The sequence below is a fragment of the Pinus tabuliformis genome, chromosome 3_2, assembly GCF_031772625.1.
Source record: "Pinus tabuliformis cultivar Carrire ecotype Pingquan chromosome 3_2, CPIR1, whole genome shotgun sequence".
Lineage (NCBI taxonomy): Eukaryota > Viridiplantae > Streptophyta > Pinopsida > Pinales > Pinaceae > Pinus > Pinus tabuliformis.
This window is the reverse complement of record NC_142302.1, coordinates 64,139,440-64,158,632: the sequence shown is the minus strand read 5'-3', so window position 1 is coordinate 64,158,632 and position 19,193 is coordinate 64,139,440. Positions and strand designations below refer to the sequence as shown.

Below are 19,193 nucleotides of genomic sequence, written 5' to 3'. Positions count from 1 at the left end.
ACTCTTATCCCCATGTTTCTATGAAAATGAAAATGGGTGAAAAATATATAATTGGCAATTGCACCAATTGTTATGGTTTCTTGGAGACTTCATAGATGAGATTCCTAACACTGGAAAAAAATAAATTAAGAAACTCTATCATCATCGATGGTTGATCTTTAACCTAGTCGAGTCAAACCACGAACTACATCGAACTTCATTCAGGTCATATATTAATTTGATACAAAGATAAAAATCAACATGAGAAAGGATGTAGTCATACTGTACCAACAATCTAGAACTATCCATCTTTGGTTATGAACGTTCCATTTTCAAATCTTCATCTCCTCAACCTCAACCTTCCTCGTCAATATTAAAACTTCCAAGTACTTGCTCAGAGATAGAATCACTGCGTATTAAGAAAAATACCAACAACATTTGACTACATGTAGTCAAATAAAGAACAACCAGAAGACTCTTTATGATATAGATATAGCATCAAGAGGCATGGAAATAGCTAGTGTATTTTGTTTTGGGAATGAAATTGGGATACGTTAGTGGTAGATTTTGGAATTTGATTGTAAAAAAAAGTCAATTGTTTGACCAAAAATCAATTATTTAACACTATTGGTCCAAAATATTCTCCAAATTGTCAATTATAAGCTATTCTTCAAATTTACTATTTAACACCTTTTGTCCGAGATATTCTCCAAATTTACAATACACATAAGTTGAAGAATCATTAAAACATAGAGCCACCCTTTCTCTTGTAATCCAAATTCTACTCGAGTCAATCTAGCCTCTTCTTCTTCGACTAACGATTAATTAGTTCCAAAATAATTTTCTTCATCCTTAAACATCTTCGGCCACAAACTTGAAATGTTTCGAACGTAACACCATCATCTCATAACTCTATTTTCCTTTGCAAATTTTATCGAACAAAGTCCACAAGCAACATCCACAAACTTACTTCATATTACTTTTCTTTTCAGATTCACAACGTGGATAGCTGAAGTGGGTTCAAATGCAGAAAGTGAAGTCAAAGTAGGCTTCTTACTTCCACGATCATCTTCTCTTATCAAGTAACATCCATGAAGATACATGACCAGTGTTAATAGGCACAGAATCTATGTTCCAGGAACATCTTCCACGATCATCTTCTCTTATCAAGCAACATCCATGAAGATACATGACCAGTGTTTAATTGTTAAAAATATAATTTCAATTAAGTTGTAATTTTAATTCAAATAAAAGGTACCATGTGTAGTATTATTTTTTATTTCAAGTGTCAATTTTAAAGTTTAAGGTTTTTGTAAAGGTTGTAATTTCTAAGTTGGAATTTTAATCATCATCTCCAAAAAAATAAGTGCTATTAGTAGTAAACCATTTTTTACTTAGGGTTGATTTTGGTGTTTTTATCCAAAAAATATGGATTTTCTGGGCATAAGTCCTCATTTTGAGGTCACATTTCGCCTAAAATTAGTAACTATAGTAAAAAAATACACTTTGGATTTTTGAGATCTAAAGATCTCCTAAGTAATGGTGAAGTCATTAAAGAAAATCTCATTGATACCAAGATAGTGGTATCTATAACAAAATAAGATAAGGAAAGCATAGTGAAAAAAGAGTAGAAAAATTATGTTTGAAAGTTGGAGATGTAATTGATGATATTCAACCAAGAGATTTAAATCCTTGAACTAACAATCACATTAATGAAAAGCAAATGGACTTTAGCTCCAATGAAGAACAACATGGAATTGATGAACAAATTGAAGAGGATTTTAACACAAAATATGGAAATGAAGAAAAAAATGAAGATGTTAATACGTAATGGATTTTAGGACAAATTAGTAGTTATATTGATATCTGATTTGATGACAACTTCATTGAGGACATTGATACAACCAAAAAAGAGTTGGAGTCCAATATTTTTCTCGTATTGTATGGTGTGCTTATGATAATTCGACAACATTTTTTTGAAGATTAATTAGTGATAGAAAAAGTGCAAATTTTATATGGCTTAATGAAGTACAAGAAATTGAAAAGAGCCACCACACTATAAATGTTCAAATATTTACAAAAGAGGAAAACATAAATCATAATGTATTTAAAAACCTAAATATACTAATAAAAACATTTGGAAGATCATGGACATCTAACATGAAGGCTCCAAGTAGAGTTATACATGTCATTGTTATTACACCTGCAACCTTAAGAAAACTTGTACCAACCCACATGTCAAATATGTTGGGAACCTCAAGAAAAATAGTATGCAAGTATAAAAAAAATTCAATATGCAATTAGATGTGAATGGTAGCCTTACCTGTTGGGCTCAATTCATGGGCAACTATACAAGGATAAACTTCCAAAACCTCTTAAAAATACTATATAAGAGTATTTGTTGTCAAATTATCATGCTTCATTAAATGTAAATGATATAATACAAAGTCAATTATCGAGAGATATGTATGAACCACATAGATTACTCATGTTGAATTTTTAACTAATTTCAAAGAGAGTATTACAATATTGATATCTTGGTCAACAAATTTATGTAGCATAAATCATGGTAAATTATACTTATTGTTGTATGTAACATATGTTGTTTTCATTTCCATGTTAAATTTGAATTATCTTATGATACATTTCTTGATTTTGGTATAAAATATCAGGCAAATTCATATCTCCCTTGTACAGTCCATGTTGTTATATCTAATTATCGATGTGAAAGAGTGGCTGATGAGATGTTTTACTAAGAAAAATGTGTTGGTGGAAAAAAATGCAATAGTTATGTTAATCTAGCTTTATTTCATAAAATATACCAAATTGGTCTTTATATTCCAACATTGATAAATATAACGTGGGGGTCTTATCCTAACTCCCATGGTTAAAGGATAGGTTTATACCTATTGTATTATGTCCACATGTATTGAATGAGGCCTAATATGGTAATTAGAATAGTGATCAACATATTTAAGGTGGCCTCATTTAAAAATGTTTGCTAGCTAGTTATTGTATCCTCTTTAATAAGGCTCATCAAGCGGTTAGGGTGTTGGTCAATCAATTACAGTCATATAATGGTATAATACAAGTGTTTGATATTCTATGGGAATTTTATGGAATCGTAGGTTGTTCCCTTGAAGAGACAAGTAAATATTTCTTCCTATTCATAATATTAATGAAGGTTTTCTTACTATTGTTGCTCCATTACTTTGGATTTGCTATATTTAGATTTTCACACTTATATTTCTATATATATTGGTATATGTACTATGTTTCAACTAAGAAATGCCATTAGTGGTATCAAAGCTATTTCACATGCCAAAGCACATCCAAATTTTTGAATATTTTTTTTGAAGGCTAGAAACATCTACATCCTCAGACACATGGATTTATTTTTAAATAGTTAAAAGTATGTCTATGGAAGCATACACGCAGATAAATGTATACGTGGAGTCACATGATTGGAAAAACTTGTACACCTTTATTAGTACCCCTTCAAGTAGTATTGCATCAAACAAAATTTTCTTATGTATTATATTCTCCATGTACCCTCAAGTATATTGGAATTCCCTATAGGTACACTTAAAACTAATTTTACACAAACCTATTGGCCATATTGTTGTTACAATATATTGAGAATAACAATTAGGGAGATCACTCTGTCATATTTGGGAATTGGGTAGTGTGGTTAAAGGTATAGTTTATCTTCCTTGTTTATCACCATGAGAGATTCCACTAAGTAGTATTAGCGGAAACTTATTAGTATATCCTAGAGATATACCACTTTTGACCAATCCTCTATCCTTATTACTCTACAAACTGTATCGTATATAGAATAAGTCGCTGAAAAAAATAAAAAATAAAATATTTTTTTGGAATATCAAGAATTTGGGAATTTGTGAGTGTATCAAAATATTACTTGAATGATGATAATCACATTGGTATAACTATCTAATAACCTTTTTGTGGGCCCAACAAGATAGTTCTTTATTATTTATCTTAACAAACTCCCCTTGTGACTTTGATTATGTTGAAATTACTACTGGGTGAAATTTCTAAGTGGTCCCCATGGTCCCATGACTTACATTAGAAACATGTTGGCTATGGATGATCTTACAAAAGGGTACAAACCCTTAGCCAAACAATGGACCAATGTTAGTCCCACATAATTATTGTTAATTAAAAAATCTCCATTTATTTCGATAGAGTTAATAAGATAAAGGGTAAGCATGATTATTGTGAAGGCTATCATAAGGTAAGCATATTGATGATGAATATTTCATGTGTGAAGGCTTTTGCAATGGTAATTCCTATTATATTCATTACCCTTATATGTTGACTCAATTACCTAACATTGATGTAAATAAGTTTTATAGGTAAAATTCAACTAGTTGGGTTGATCAAATGGAATAATTTTTTTTCTCTCCATGCTATAAAAGGATGACCTTAGGAAAATCTAAATGGGATTCTTATATCTAGATAGGGAATATTGGTAGTGGTGGCAATGGCATAAGAAAACCTCTATGGGATATATTGCATGGAATCTATTTATAAAATCCCTCTTTTCTCACTTGTAAGGGATACTAATTTTGGGGGACAACCTATGAAGTTGTCATCAATTAAGCACAGACAAAAAATATGTTGATGCATGTGAACACTTGGAAATCAACTCTCAAAATTTAACTTATGACTTTTTCAAACAATGTTTTAATAATATTGGTCTCAAGAGAGAAATAAAATCCCACATTTATATGAATCATCTAGCGACCTGGTTGGATGGATCTTATCTTTCTCTCACACAAAAACTAAGTACTATAGTCATTCCAAATTCCCAAGCTTTAATCCACATCCACACCTAAATAATTTGCTTCTTCCACGACATGCTCATCCGCTCAAGATCCATAAGTTGATGCAATTAGAAATGACAAGATGTCAAGTCAAGGGTGTATGTTACAGTTGTAATGGAAAATATTTCCCTATGCGTAAATATAAGGAGAATAAATTATTCATGGCCATCTCCATGGATGTTTCTTGCAATAAATTTGTTGCAATGACTCTAGAGGACATAACATCTTCTAAAAAAATATTTATATTCTAGAAGATATGGCGAATAATACCAAATCTTCCTTCATGAATTAACTAACATGTCTTATCCTTAGACATTAAATATATTTGGCTCTATTAAGCAACAAAAGTTCATTGTCATAACTGACAATTGTAGTGCAATTGTAGAAATCACATTTTCATTCATTGTTACATTGTGAAAGAAACATGTTTCTATATCCATGTCAATAGTAACTTCCAAATTATGATTACAAATGGAGGCTCTATGAAATGTGGTGGAAAAAGTGAAAATTTGAATCTTCAAATGGATAATAATTTTTTGAAAACTCGAATGTTTAACATTGAAATGGATAGTCGAGATATTGTTTTCAGTGATAAATAATAGAGATCGAGAGGCCTCGTCACCATGAATTTTATGGAATTATGTATGAGTTTCAAGAAAGACAAGTATTGCCTCTCAAAGGTCTCAAAATAGACTCTCTAGAAATACTTAGATACCATAATATGGAAAAGTTGTTGAAGAAGGGTCATTTCGACATTATTGGACAATTCCATGATATTGAAGCCTTTGAGGACACTTCTTAATTTGTTCATCCTAAATTGTAGTTAATTTTGGATAAACATCAACAAGTATTTGAGCTTCACTATGGACTACCACCCTCACAAGGGGAGCATGATAATAGTATCCCACTAATATTTAGTATTCAACCACCAAACATGCATCCATACTGCCATCATTTTGCATAAAAAAATGAAACTAGAAAGATCATTTAGGATTTGTTGGAAGTACGTGTCATCCATCCTAGCACTAGCCTTTATTTCTCTCCACTAATCATGGTTCTTAAAATAGAAGGTGCTTGGTTTGTATGTCCCAACTTTTGAGATATTAACAAATTGATTGCCAAATATAAATTTTCCATTTTTATCATTGATTATCTCTTAGATGAGATTCATGGAACTTAGTTCTTCACTAAACTTCATCTATGTTTCCGTTATCACCAAATTATAAGGAAGGAAGTAGGAATTGTTAAAACTATTTTCAATAGACATGAAGTTCATTAAAAGTTCTCCTTTTGGTCTTTTTAATGCACCTTCCACTTTTTAGAGCATCATGAACAATATATCTTGACCCCTCCTACACCTTTTTTCCTTGCATTCTTTTCTTTGTATACAACAAAACATGGGAGGTGCATGTAGATTGGGTCTTAAAATTCTTCCACAATCACCAACTATACTTTAAACATTCTAAATGTGTGTCTGGCACCTTAAAAGTGGGAATTTTGGGGCACATTATCAATAGGAAGGAAGTGCATCCTAATCCCAAGAAAATCGAGGAATTGAAAATCGGCCTCACCCAAAGACTTAAACATTTTTGTGGATTCCTAAGCCTCAGTGGTTACTATAGAACGTTTGTCCAAAAACTATGGTAAAATTGTAGCGATGTTAACCACCTTGTTCAAGAAGAATTCCTTCAACTAAAATGATGTGGCTAGATATTATTTTCAAGATTTAAAAGAGGCTATGTGTACTACCCATGTCAGGCTAGCCATGCTTGAATTCACTAACACTTTCATCATGGAACGTGAAGGTTATGAAAAAGGAATTTGAGCAATGTAAATGTGAAAGGTATGGAATTTGGGTAGTTTCAATGCAAAAAGGATGGATGTTGGCCTGCATCGGTAAGGAATTATGTAAAAGAGATTTAGGAAATTGTTGATGCCCAAAAATGACCTCATTAACATTTGGGAAGACCACACAGTCAGAGCCCCAAACTAATCTTTTATCCGTTTGATTTGGCGGTTCCGACTCGTTCTATTGGGTCAATTTACCCCCTCACTCTTCTAATTGACTTATGATATATCTAATCATTTATCAACAAGAAGGGAGATATCATAATTACCCTCTTGTAGGGCCCTTGCAAGAAAGAAATCCTTATGCTAAAACAAGGGCTCAGCCAAGCCACAAATACAATTGCTCCTGCTTAAGGAGACTTTATAAAATGCATTAAATTAATTTAAATGCAAATTTGGATGCAGGAAGTAAAATAAAACTAATCTATCATATCTTGATTAAAACTAGATATAGACCTAATCCAAATCAGGAGAAAAATGATTCAAAATAATGGGTATTTAACATGTCTCTTTATGATGAATATTGGGCGAAAGCATGGAGTTGGGTTACACTTTTTGGTGAAAGAGGGTGCATTTGGGTGGAAAAAAATGGCTCAATTGAGTTGTTCAATTGCTCGATCGAGCCTCTTTTAAATGCTCGATCGAGCTCCTTGGGCGCTAAAAAGGAAGCTCGATCGAGGGTTAAAAACTAACCCTTGATCAAGCTATAATTCTCAATCAAGTGTTTTTTTTAATATATACCACTCTTGCGGTCTGCGCGTACCATTTGCGTAGACCGCAAGAGCTCGACTAAGAGTTTGAGAGTAGCTCAACCGAGAGTATTGGAGCTCGATCAAGCAATGGATCGTTCAAAACAATCTTGCCAACCACCCCGCCAACATTGCAGAGGTTCGAACGAAGGTTGGTACTATGTCCTTTGTCTTTCTTATTTAATTTTCTTTTGAAAAATGTAACAAATCAATTTAAAAAAATCAACTATGTAATAAAACATGAAAACCAATTTTAAATTAAAAATAAAAAACAAACAGACAAAAAACACGAAAACCACAAAAAACTCTTCAAAAAAGCTTAGAAAATCACAAAACTAACCAAGAAAACCATAAAAAAAAAAACCTTCAAAACAACTTAGAAAACCACAAAACCAATCTAGAAAACCATCAAAAAAACCTTTCAAAACAACCTATAAAACACTTCAAAACCCCCAAAAATTGTATAATTTAAGTTTTAAATTTGTTACTTGCAATATTTTGTTTATTAAATGCATATTTTCTAATTTTAAATGGTAGAAACATTATTTTTCTAATTATTTTAGGTTTTAAAGTTTTTCTTTAGAAATTTTTGTGAAATAAAATTTCATTTTTATTTTTATTTTTGTTATTTAAAATGCATTTTAAATTTCTAACAAATTTGATTGAAAATATACCCCAAAAAACTCCAAAACAGAAAACAACAAAACTATAACCAATAAATAAGTAAATTAGGAGTTTGAGATTGACATGATGAATATGGTTTCTCATAGTGAACCTTTATTTATAAAATAAGAAATTTTATTTTATTAGTTTAAATTTAAGTTAATTTATATTTTAATATTATTTTAATAATAAATATAGTATGATTCTAGATTTAAAAATAAAATATTAATCTTTAAAATTAACAATCTAAAGGAGAAAAAATTGTTATATATATATATATAAATATGTATAAACTAAAAACTATATAACATTATGTTAATGTATATAATTATAACATTTTACATAATATATATAACTATTTAAGATAACATGTAACTATTATTTAACTTAATATATATGGCTATATATTATAGTTCTATATAACATAAAATTAATTAATTTTATATATATATATATATATATATATATATATATATATATATATATATATATATATATATATATATATATATATATATAACCATAACTATTTAGTTCATAACATAAAGTTATAACATAGAACTCTATAATTATTTAATATCTATAATACAAAGTTATTTAACATAGCACGCATATAACATAATTATAACTATTTTATAATTATGTAACTATATAATTATTTAAATATAACCATATATATTTAACCATATTATAAAGTTATAACATATCAAATTATAAAGTTACAACATATCACATAGCTAAATATATTATAGTTCTATATATATTATTTATAACATAACATAAAATATTCTAAAACTATTTAACATAACATAAAATTAGTTAACATACCATAGTTATATATATATATATATATATATATATATATATATATATATATATATATATATATATAACTATTATAAAGTTATAACATCACACACATATATATAGTGTTGGGTGTAGACCAACTTGGCCTAGTTTTTGGCACAGATAGTTAGACAACTCACACAGGTAGTGGAGAGGATTGGAGAAGAAAGGAAAATAGAGCCTACACTTGCAACAAGGACAACATCGATACTTGCCAGAGCCCTGCAGTTTTACTCCGTCGAGGTTCCGCAGCCGGCAAAGGAATGGAGGAATGTCAATATGAACATCGCAATGGTACCATTGCAAAGACTACAAAAGTTGCACATGGAGATAATAGAGGAGCTGAAGCTGCGCGAACAACATACCTTGCAGCTGAATATTCAAGTAGAAAGAGAGTGAGCTTTGCTGCAACAGAAACTCAACCAAGTGATCCAGGAAGGGGATCAAGTAGTTCAACAACAACATAAGCTCAAGGAAGTAGTCGAAGCCACATGCAGAGAAGTTTCGAACCTTGATGTATGAGAAGAGGAGCCAGTAGAAAACAAGGTCGCAAAGCTCGGCCTTGCAGTGAAAGGGTACAAGGAAAAGATCATCGCAGTACAATTTAAATATGAAATGCAGATCAGTGAGCTGCATATGAAGCTGCAACCAACCACACTGCAGGAAGTAAGAGAGTAGAGGGAGACCAACCTAAAGGCTGTAGTGGCCAACATCTCCACAACAGTGGCAGACTATGGGAAGCTTCTAGATGAGATATTACAGATTTGGACTTCGCTGCAGGAAGATCCAAATGTGCAGAAACTGCAAGAAGACATTCAGTAGAAGCAACAATAGCTAGAAGAGATTCGGGCAACTGTGAAGACCTTCGCAGAAGCTCGCGAAGATCAATGAGGGAAAGGCCCTCCAGAAGAAGATTGAGAAACTGAAGAAGGAAGAATAGGTTTTGACAAAGAGAACTCAGCCATGGCACGATGAGGCTCTTCAACTATCACAAACAGTAGATGACAAGCTTCAAGAGCTTCGACAGAGGGAGACAATGATGGTGTAGAAGGCAGCAAAACATGTGACAAAAGCACTGCTGGAGGAAGTGTGCAGTGAAGAAAAGCAGGTAACATATATTTTGTAGCAGTTCAACGAGGCCTACAATAGTATTGCAATAAAAATTAGAGGCAAAGTAGCTGAGTGACTCAGGAAGATTCACATGGGAGTGAGCCCAACTTGGCCTAGTTTTTGGCAAAGACTCTGTGTTTTGTGAAGTGGAGCGTGCAACGGAGTGCAAAGTGGAGCGTGCAACAGAGTGTGAAGTGGACTGCGTGCCAGAGCAGTTTGAATATACCACACGGTATAAGGGCTTCGGGATAGTGCAAAGCCTCTTATTTTGTAATAATGTAAAAGATCAATGGATTTTGGGACCATAGCTACTTGTATTAGGGAGTCCATGGTATTTGGACCATGGTATTATAATGATGTACCCTTCGATGTAATAGTATATATAGGGTCAAATAATAAGAAGAAAAATCAATCTTATGATCCAGATCTGTGTTATGGTCGAATTCTTGTGATCTATAGTTGGAAGAAGAGGCGAGGCTCTACAGCTGAGTGTGTAGAGGCATGAGCTTGCAGCTGAGTGAGCAGATGACCTGCAGCTGAGTGACCAGATGACCTGCAGCTTAGTGTGCAGGTCAAGACCTATTTGTTGTACAAAGATTCAATATTATTAGCAACAGTTCTTGTGGATGTAGCCCCACATTATGGTGAACCACAGTAAAATTGGTGTCTTCATGTGTATATTTTCTTATTATCTATTGTAGTGTAGCATTTTATTACAGTTGCACTTTATTGTAGCATAATGATGTTTTATGGATTTATATGATATGTTTAAATGATTAATGTAATGTGGCGAAGTGATGTATGAATGTTAAGTGTAAGAAAACATAAAAATACCAAATCTACACGTCCCTCAAGGCTACAAAAACCTAGTTCTGCATCCTTCCATAGTCACTTCGGGTGAGACTGTGATTTGCTTATAGGTCGTTGCCGAAAGGCCAATGATTAAGGGGTTTGTTGGTGCGTAGTATAGATCAAACCTGGGTCAACCCAAATCATAACCAAAAAATGGTTCCATCACCGGGACCGGGATTTTTTTGAGGGATATGTGGATGTGGCACTCGTCGAAGAAGGAAATTCAAGATTGGCTAGAATTGAAAGAGCGAGAAGCCCCAAGAGTTAGCTCAATCGGTCAAATCAGTGCCTCACCAATCGGGAGGTCACAGGGTCAATTCTCGAAAGCTCTTGGGGTCAAGTCAGTGAATAGGCTGAGGGGTGTGATCCCCTTTGGGTGGGATCCACCCTAGTGTTGTCCCATGGACCTAGCGGCTACCCAGTGACAATGGGTATCCGTGAACCACACGTGAAAAATGAAAAAAGAAAAAAAAAGAAAGAGCGAGAATTTGTGGATCAAGATAACCCTCGTCTGACATCTAAAGCTTGGTTACAAAACTATATTTTTACGGATCAATACGAGATTTTCTTCACATCATTTCTTGTTTAGTTGTATGAGTGGATATCAAGGTTGACCGAAATAAAGAACCGTTTTAAATATGGAGAACCTACGATGTGGACTCCTAAACTAATACAACTAATCAAGAGCACTAACAATAGGATTTAAAGGGATGTTGTTTTTTGGATTGATAGCATCTTGGGAGGATTCATTACTGAGTTCGCAGTAGACTCAACTGTGTCCTATAGAGAATAAGAACAACTTCTTCAAGGGACTGCGAGGTAAGTATTTGAAATCTCTGAAACTTTGGATTAAGATGCTTCTGTGTGAAAAGGGAGTTTTACATATGCACTCAGATTGCTAGTTTACTTATGTTTGGAAGAAAAGAGAATAAATCTAAACTAGAGATCGCAATAACCCAAAGTGGAAAGAGATATAAAGTAGATACCAAAAAGAGAGCTCATTGACAAGACCTGGAGACCTTGGTAGAGATTGAGTATAGTCCTCTTTTGAGTCAATCTGAAAGTTAAAGAGAAGATAGCCACCTTGATAAACCACGGGTAACTTCGCAGTATTCACCTTCCCAACCTGAGAGTTCATAGAAGCCAGAATCGAGTAATAGCCAGGGTGTTTTTGGCTCTCCCCTTCTCCCTCCAAAAATAAATATGGTTGATGATATTAAGCTACCCGTTTTCAAAGGAACTGGATTAGAGCATCAATAATAGTTTTTTTTTTTTATGTGAAGCTATATGGACCGCAAAGCAGATCAATGATGAAAATATTAAAAAAGCACAACTCATTACGAAGTTCTGAGATAGATAATTGACATGGCATATGAAGTATTCAAATAATTAGATAAGAACATTTGTAGATATTAAAGTAGTGTTGATCCGAGAATTTAAGAAGACGAAGTCTCAGTCGCAGTGCATCACTAAGTTGAAAGAAATTAAACAGAAACCTACTGTCTATTTAGGAATTTGATAAGAGATTTAAGGTATTGTTGGATCAAGTGAGCTTCGACATAGCTCCACAACAACATCAAGAATGGTTTATACTTGTGTTGTTATCGCATATCATATTACCATTGATGCAAAAAAATATAACAAGTCAAACCGAAGCTCTATAGATTGAAATGAAATTGGAAGCTTTGCCTATAGGAGATACTAGTGCAGGGATGCAACAGATTTAGAGTCAGCTGGTGAACCTAACCCTATAGATACAAGATATCAAGAAAATAAAATAAGTCAAAGAATAAGTATGGTGTACGAAGTGCAGATCGGAGGGCCATTCTAAAGAACAATGTCCTATCTTCAGGGATTACATGGCTAGTGGGGCATCAAATCCCTTAAATGCAGGATCCAACATGTGGTGCGAGATATGTAAGACCAAAGGCCAACATCTCTAAGAAGAATTTTACCTATTACAGAAATATGTGCAGACTCCAAGGAACCTATATTGAAAATTTTGTAAATCAATAGCACATGATCAGAATAATTGTCGAGCTTATGAACTAATGATGGAGCGTGGTGCTAAAACTTATAGAATGTAAGCATAAGAACATGGACATGAAGGTAATGGACAAAATGGTGGTCAAGGAGTCTACCAAGGAAGAGGTCGAGGTGCTAAAGCTAACTGAGGATGTGGAAAAATCATTTTCTATAATTGCGGCTATGCAGGTCATTTTGCGAGAGATTGTCAAAACCCTACAATGACATGTAAGTAATGTAAATCATTTGACCATGTAATTGAAGAATGCCTTGTACTTATGGAAAATATGCAAGAAAAAATAAATTAGCAGCTGACACAGAATATTCAAATGATGGTTGTTGAAAGGAGTATTGACGAACCTCGAATTAGTATTGTCACTAAAAGTGGAGTTGTGATCGGAAGTGATAATACAGATGAGAAGAAAGAATATGAAAGTACATGGGTTATAAAAACTGCTGAGAAAGTTCTCGTTTTTTATATTCAGAAATAAAAAGAGGTATTTAGGGAAGTAAAGTGAAGTTTTATGGATGTTGGAGCTTCGACATATAGTGCACATAGCCCGATCAGATAAGTATTTGCAACATGTCATCAACTTCAACACGAGACCGAGCTTCGACACATGATCGAGCTTCGAAGCAAGGCTGGGATTTAGAAAATCAAGCAGGTATTTTAAAGTCTTTTTTGCAGACTTGTATGAAATTATTAAGAGATCAAAAGGCTATAGAAGGGCTTCAGGAGTTGATAGATTCCTGTGCATCCAAAGAAACACTACGAAGTGATATGCGCATAGTTAATAATTTGGATTAAAAAAAAGGAACCATAAGAGAGATGAGGCTTAGTGTGTAGATAAGAGTATATGAGATGGATCAAATTATTTTGGATCTAGGATCTGATGCTAATGTCTTGACGAAGTAGACATGGGAATTAATGGGTAAGCCAAAGCTACAATGGTCACCTATTCAGTTAAGGATGGAAAATCAACAAAAGATCTTCCCTCTAGGAAGACTACCAGGTGTCACAGTAGATATTGAAGGAGTTCACACTATTGCTGATTTTGAAGTAATAGAGATCGTCAATGACAACAACCCTTACCCTACATTGCTTGGAATTGACTGGGAATTTGATAATATGGCCATAATTAATATAAAGAAGAGACAAATGATATTTGAAGGAAACAATGTAAGAGTAATTGTTCCCTTAGATCCCTCAGAAGGAGTAAGATACATAGAACCAATCAAAGAAGAATATTGCACAGCTGATATAGACAATATCTATCAAATGACAATAAAGGAACGCGATTTTGTTAACCCTACTATAGAAGGCAAGTTGAGTTGGGAGCATGATAGTATTCGTACCTCAAACTAAGAAGAAGAGTTGGAAAACTAACAGAATAGATTTCATGAAGTATCCACAAGACGATGTGCAAGAATTACTAAATCAGTTTTCTATATGATATATGAGGTATGTAACCTACCTTCTTATGATGATTTAGGTGATGTAAATACTTTTCTTGATGAATATGAAGAACAAGTTCCTAAAAATCAAAGGTTGTTAGCCTTGGATATAGCTCTTAAAGCTACCCTTGCTATATGGTGGAATGCACACAAGAAGAATATAGAAGGCTGGAAACAATATTGAAGAGTGATGTGGATAAGGTTTGGACATATAGATATCAAATATGATGGTGAAACTAATCCTAGGAAGCATATCCAACTATGCACTACAGAATGGAAGGAGAATCCACAACAAGAATGGGTACATGGATTCATTCATACATTAGAGACAATCCCTAAGTACTGGTACCTAGAGATAGAGCTTCGACATGGTAACATGAACTGTGAAGACATGGTTGATGGATTCATATTAACATTCAACTTTAAGGATGATTTCCCATACATAGATTTGTCCCTTCAGATAGTTAAGAAGAAGATCTTTGAGAATGTAACCCCACTAACATGGCAACAACCTGATTGGGATGCACAGATAGAAAATGCATTGGAATGTTATAACCTTACTGCAAATGAAGAAGAATATTCTCACAACATCGACATGCAAGAATCAGAAGGATAAAGCGAAGTAATTAGACTTGGCCCATAAATACCAGATATAATGAAGCCACTGAAGACCAAGAAGGTGAATATAGGATCAGAGAAGGAACCTAAGTTTGTAACAATAGGAGACTATTGGGATGAAGAGACAGTCAGTAAAGTTACAGAGTTACTTCATGAATACCAAGAATTGTTTCCCACCAAGTTTTCAGAGATGAAGGGTATAATAGGAGATCTAGGAGTCATGAAGATTCCCCTTAAGCCTGATGTGAAGCCAATCAAACAAAGACCTTACAGGTTGAACCCGAAGTATAAGGAGAAAGTAAATATAGAGCTTGATAAGATGATAGAAACAAGAATTATTGAACCAGTAGAAGAATCAGAATGGGTGAGTCCTATGGTGGTGCAAGAGAAGAAGACTCAAGGAGAAATTAGGATCTATGTTGATATGAGGAAGTTGAATGATGCATGTTTACATGATCCCTTCCTTACCCCTTTCATAGATGAAGTACTAGACATTGTAGGAGATCTGGAAGCTTACTAATTTATAGATGGATTTTCATGTTATCATTAGTTTAGGATTGCACCTGAAGATCGTCATAAGACCACATTTGCTATAGAATGGGGCTCATATCAATAAACAGTAATGCCTTTTGGATTAAAGAATGCCCCTGCTATATTTTCTAGAGTGGTGGTTACAACTTTTAAGAAATACATCCATAAGTTTTTAGAAATATACTTTTGGACCACATGCAAAAATTTGACAGGTTAGACACCCTTCAGATTAGTTTATGGGCAAGAAGTTATGATGCATATGGAGTACATTGTCCCTAGATTGAGGATCACAACTTTTATAGATATGGCGGACCCTAACATAACTAGCATTTGCACCACATGTTGCAAAGAAAACGCCGTAAGGCAATGATGAGAAACAATAGCATAGAAGAAAGAAGTCAAAAGTTTATGCGATTTTGTTTCTTTATTGATTTTTTTTTTATCATATGTTATGTTTCAGGGAGATTCCAACGGGGATATCTTCAAAGTGAAGGATTTATGAAATTTTTTGAAATTTTTTTGCCCGGATTCCGACCACTTTTGGCGGTCCAGGCAATTCCTCCACCTCGATAAACGCCTCCGGAAATATCACGAGCGGCTCTGCTAGCTTGTGCTCATTCGGAAACAACCTTTGATTCTGGCAGTCACTTAAAGCGCCTTTTGACTATTTCACTTACTCTACAAATCTAGTCAACAGCTTTAAAACTTTTGACTATTTAATTGACTTTCGAAATTTAATCAACCCTGGCATGCTGGATCTACATAAACTCAAGGGTTTGAGGCAATTGGAGATCATTGAATGTCCTAGAGTAAGTTTGTTTCCAACAGAGTTTGGTCACAAAGGAGTATTTCCTCTTCTGGAAACATTTTCTCTTGCTTGGCTACCTACATTAAAGGAGTTGCCTGTAATAGAGAAAGGTGCAATGGCTTCACTTAAAATATTTAATATAATGGCACGTACAACATTAAATATATTACCAGAGAGTTATATGGATCTGAAGACACTTCAGAAAGTAAGAATTTTTGGTTGTCCAATAAGAAATATAGGAACTAGAGAGAACACTAATGTAGAAGTGATGGCAATGTCTATGGTAGACATGGAAGAAATTACAAAGAGATATTCCCAATTGTGAGATAAAAGGGAAAGTTGGTTGTATGGTGAATTTTGGTGCAATGAGCTCTTCTTCTTCAAGTACTTCCCATGGCCCTGTTGTTCCAACAGGCTCTGCAAAGATGAAATTGATCGAAGAGCCCCTTATAGTGGGACGGGATAAAGCATTTTCGATTCTCGAAAAGCTGGTGTTGTTGGCAAGGGTGGATCTGGAAAAACTCTTCTTTTGAAGACGCTCTTCAATAGCCAAAAGGTACGCAGTAATTCTAAGGATGGTTTATTACTTTGGCTCACTGTTTCCCAAAGTCCCTCTTTTACAAGTCTTAGAAATGCACTCCGCACCCAAATAGCCACACAAAAAATGTAAATTTGGGCGAAAATATGAACGAAGAAGAGGTAAAGCGATGGTTGAATCAGACAGTGCACCAGAGCACCGAGTTTATTTTGTTATTAGATGATGTATGGGGATGCAATGCTGCAGAATTGTTAGAGGAATTAGGTGTACTGTGCCCTGTAAGGAACTACTCCACCTCCAAAGTCATTGTCAGTTCCAGGGTTCGCGCTGCACTCTTAAAAACAGGTGTCGCAAATAAATACACAATAACAATGGAGGACTTGTCGGAAGATGAGAGTTGGAAGTTGTTTGCTTGTCACACTTTTCCATATAATAATGGAAATCTGCCAGCAAACATAGAAGAGGGAAAAGCCAAGCTTGTGTGTAAAAGGTGCAGAGGGCTTCCCCTCGCTATCAAAGTGGTTGGCAGGGCAATGGCCGGGAGTACTCATCCACAACAGTGGGAATGGGCTGTCCAAAGGCTGCCAAACGTGGACAGTGTGTACAATTGTGTTAGGTTGAGTTATGATGCACTCGGCTATGAGGATGCTGACCTGCAATTGTGCTATTTATATGGAAATCTGCCAGCAAACATAAATACCATGGTTGAGAAAACTAAGGAAATTATTACACAAGATGCTTTAGCTCTTTTATTGATTTTAATTTTGTGGAGCATGTGAAGTACATCATTGTTACAAAGTGGAATGGCTTTTAACACTCCATTGCACACTTTCACACATCCTCTAAATCCAAAATTTTATGATAAAAAATTCATTGCTCAAAGCAATGGGAAGAGGAAGACCCAACATAAGAACGTGGCCAATGGAGTGAAAAAATTCTTTCAAAGGTTGTACTTCTTTACAAATTGATGCAAAGGAAGAATTTGCTTGTTTCGTTGCTCGGTTAGAAGATTTTGTAGACATCAGTTTTGGATGAAAGGAGGACAATGAACTCATTTAAATGGAGGACTTGTCATGGGGCAAATGGTGTTTATTTGCAACGACTTGCCACTCGTATGCTATCACAAGTGGCAAGCTCTTTATCAATGGAACAGAATTGAGCTCCTATAGTTTCATTAATTCTATGAAGCACAAGAAGTTGGGATTGTAGAAAATTGAGGATCCTGTATATGTGCATTCAAACCTACACCTTGTGTCTCATAAAGGTAAAGAATGTACAAGTGGACGGCCAGCAAGTCCCCAATAATTTGAGTATATGTGCATTCAAACTACACCTTGTGTCTCATAAAGGTAAAGAATGTACAAGTGGACGGCCAGCAAGTCCCCAATAATTTGAGGATATTTCTTAAGGATCCAAAAACCCAGGAACTCAGAGACACAAGTTACATCGGTGTTTCTACGGACAAATTCCTTACAACATAGAAAAAAACAAACCCAAACATTTGAGAATTGATATTTATTACTTGTACGATAGTAAATGAAACATAAAGTGCTTTCTTTTGGTTCATGCCCATTCCAGAATACATAACTTCTAATCACATCAATACTTGCTTCCTTGGCCTTGGCAGTCAAATCTGGCCACATCTGTCATACCCTATAGCAAATCAGTGAGGCATATGTTGGACATTTAAAGTGAGGCCCAATGCAAACTTTCCACGCTTTTATTTAATGTTACATGCCAAATGTATGGAAAACAGTGAATCAATAACAACAACCCAAACCCAATATGAGTTTATCAGTGTGAGACTCAGGGGTACTTCCCACACACTGTTCTTTTATGTATGCTCTCTCAGCTGCATGCTATAGCACAGTGTACCCTTTGATCTATGGTACTATAAAACTTGAATGAGAAGGGCATGCCCTCTCTTCAGGGCATACAGAGGAGGGCTATGGAATTTTACTATTCAACCCTTCATAGAGTGACTTTGTTGGATCCAATGAGGATGATTTAGAGATATTCCGGGTCAACAGGATTACTCTGAGCAAAAACGTAACCAACTAGATAGTGATACTGTTAAGATGTTACCCAGATTAGGTACGAGGCCACAAGATAATTTAGACTCCATTACAGCCATGTTGGAACCATTGTTGGCTTTGTGTATGGCTGTTTTTAGTTATAGCCTATCAGGGTCTTCAATCTCGTATGCAAACTAAACTCATCCACCTCTAATTACCACCTTGAATAGAGATACAAGACCCCCCAGACAGACTATGCACTCCCCTTTATCAAAGACTGCATACATATTTAATATAGTTTTCATG

The 19,193-nt window shown here is 34.5% G+C and overlaps 1 protein-coding gene across 1 annotated transcript; it reads left to right on the top strand.

Annotated features, from left to right (window-relative positions):
* Positions 1 to 17,018: 17,018 nt before the first annotated feature.
* Positions 17,019 to 17,651, top strand: LOC149179858 (putative disease resistance protein At5g63020). Its single transcript, XM_089413670.1, has one exon. It carries the CDS (start codon positions 17,019 to 17,021, stop codon positions 17,649 to 17,651), a length of 633 nt encoding a protein of 210 aa, XP_089269796.1.
* The last annotated feature ends 1,542 nt before the right edge of the window (positions 17,652 to 19,193 follow it).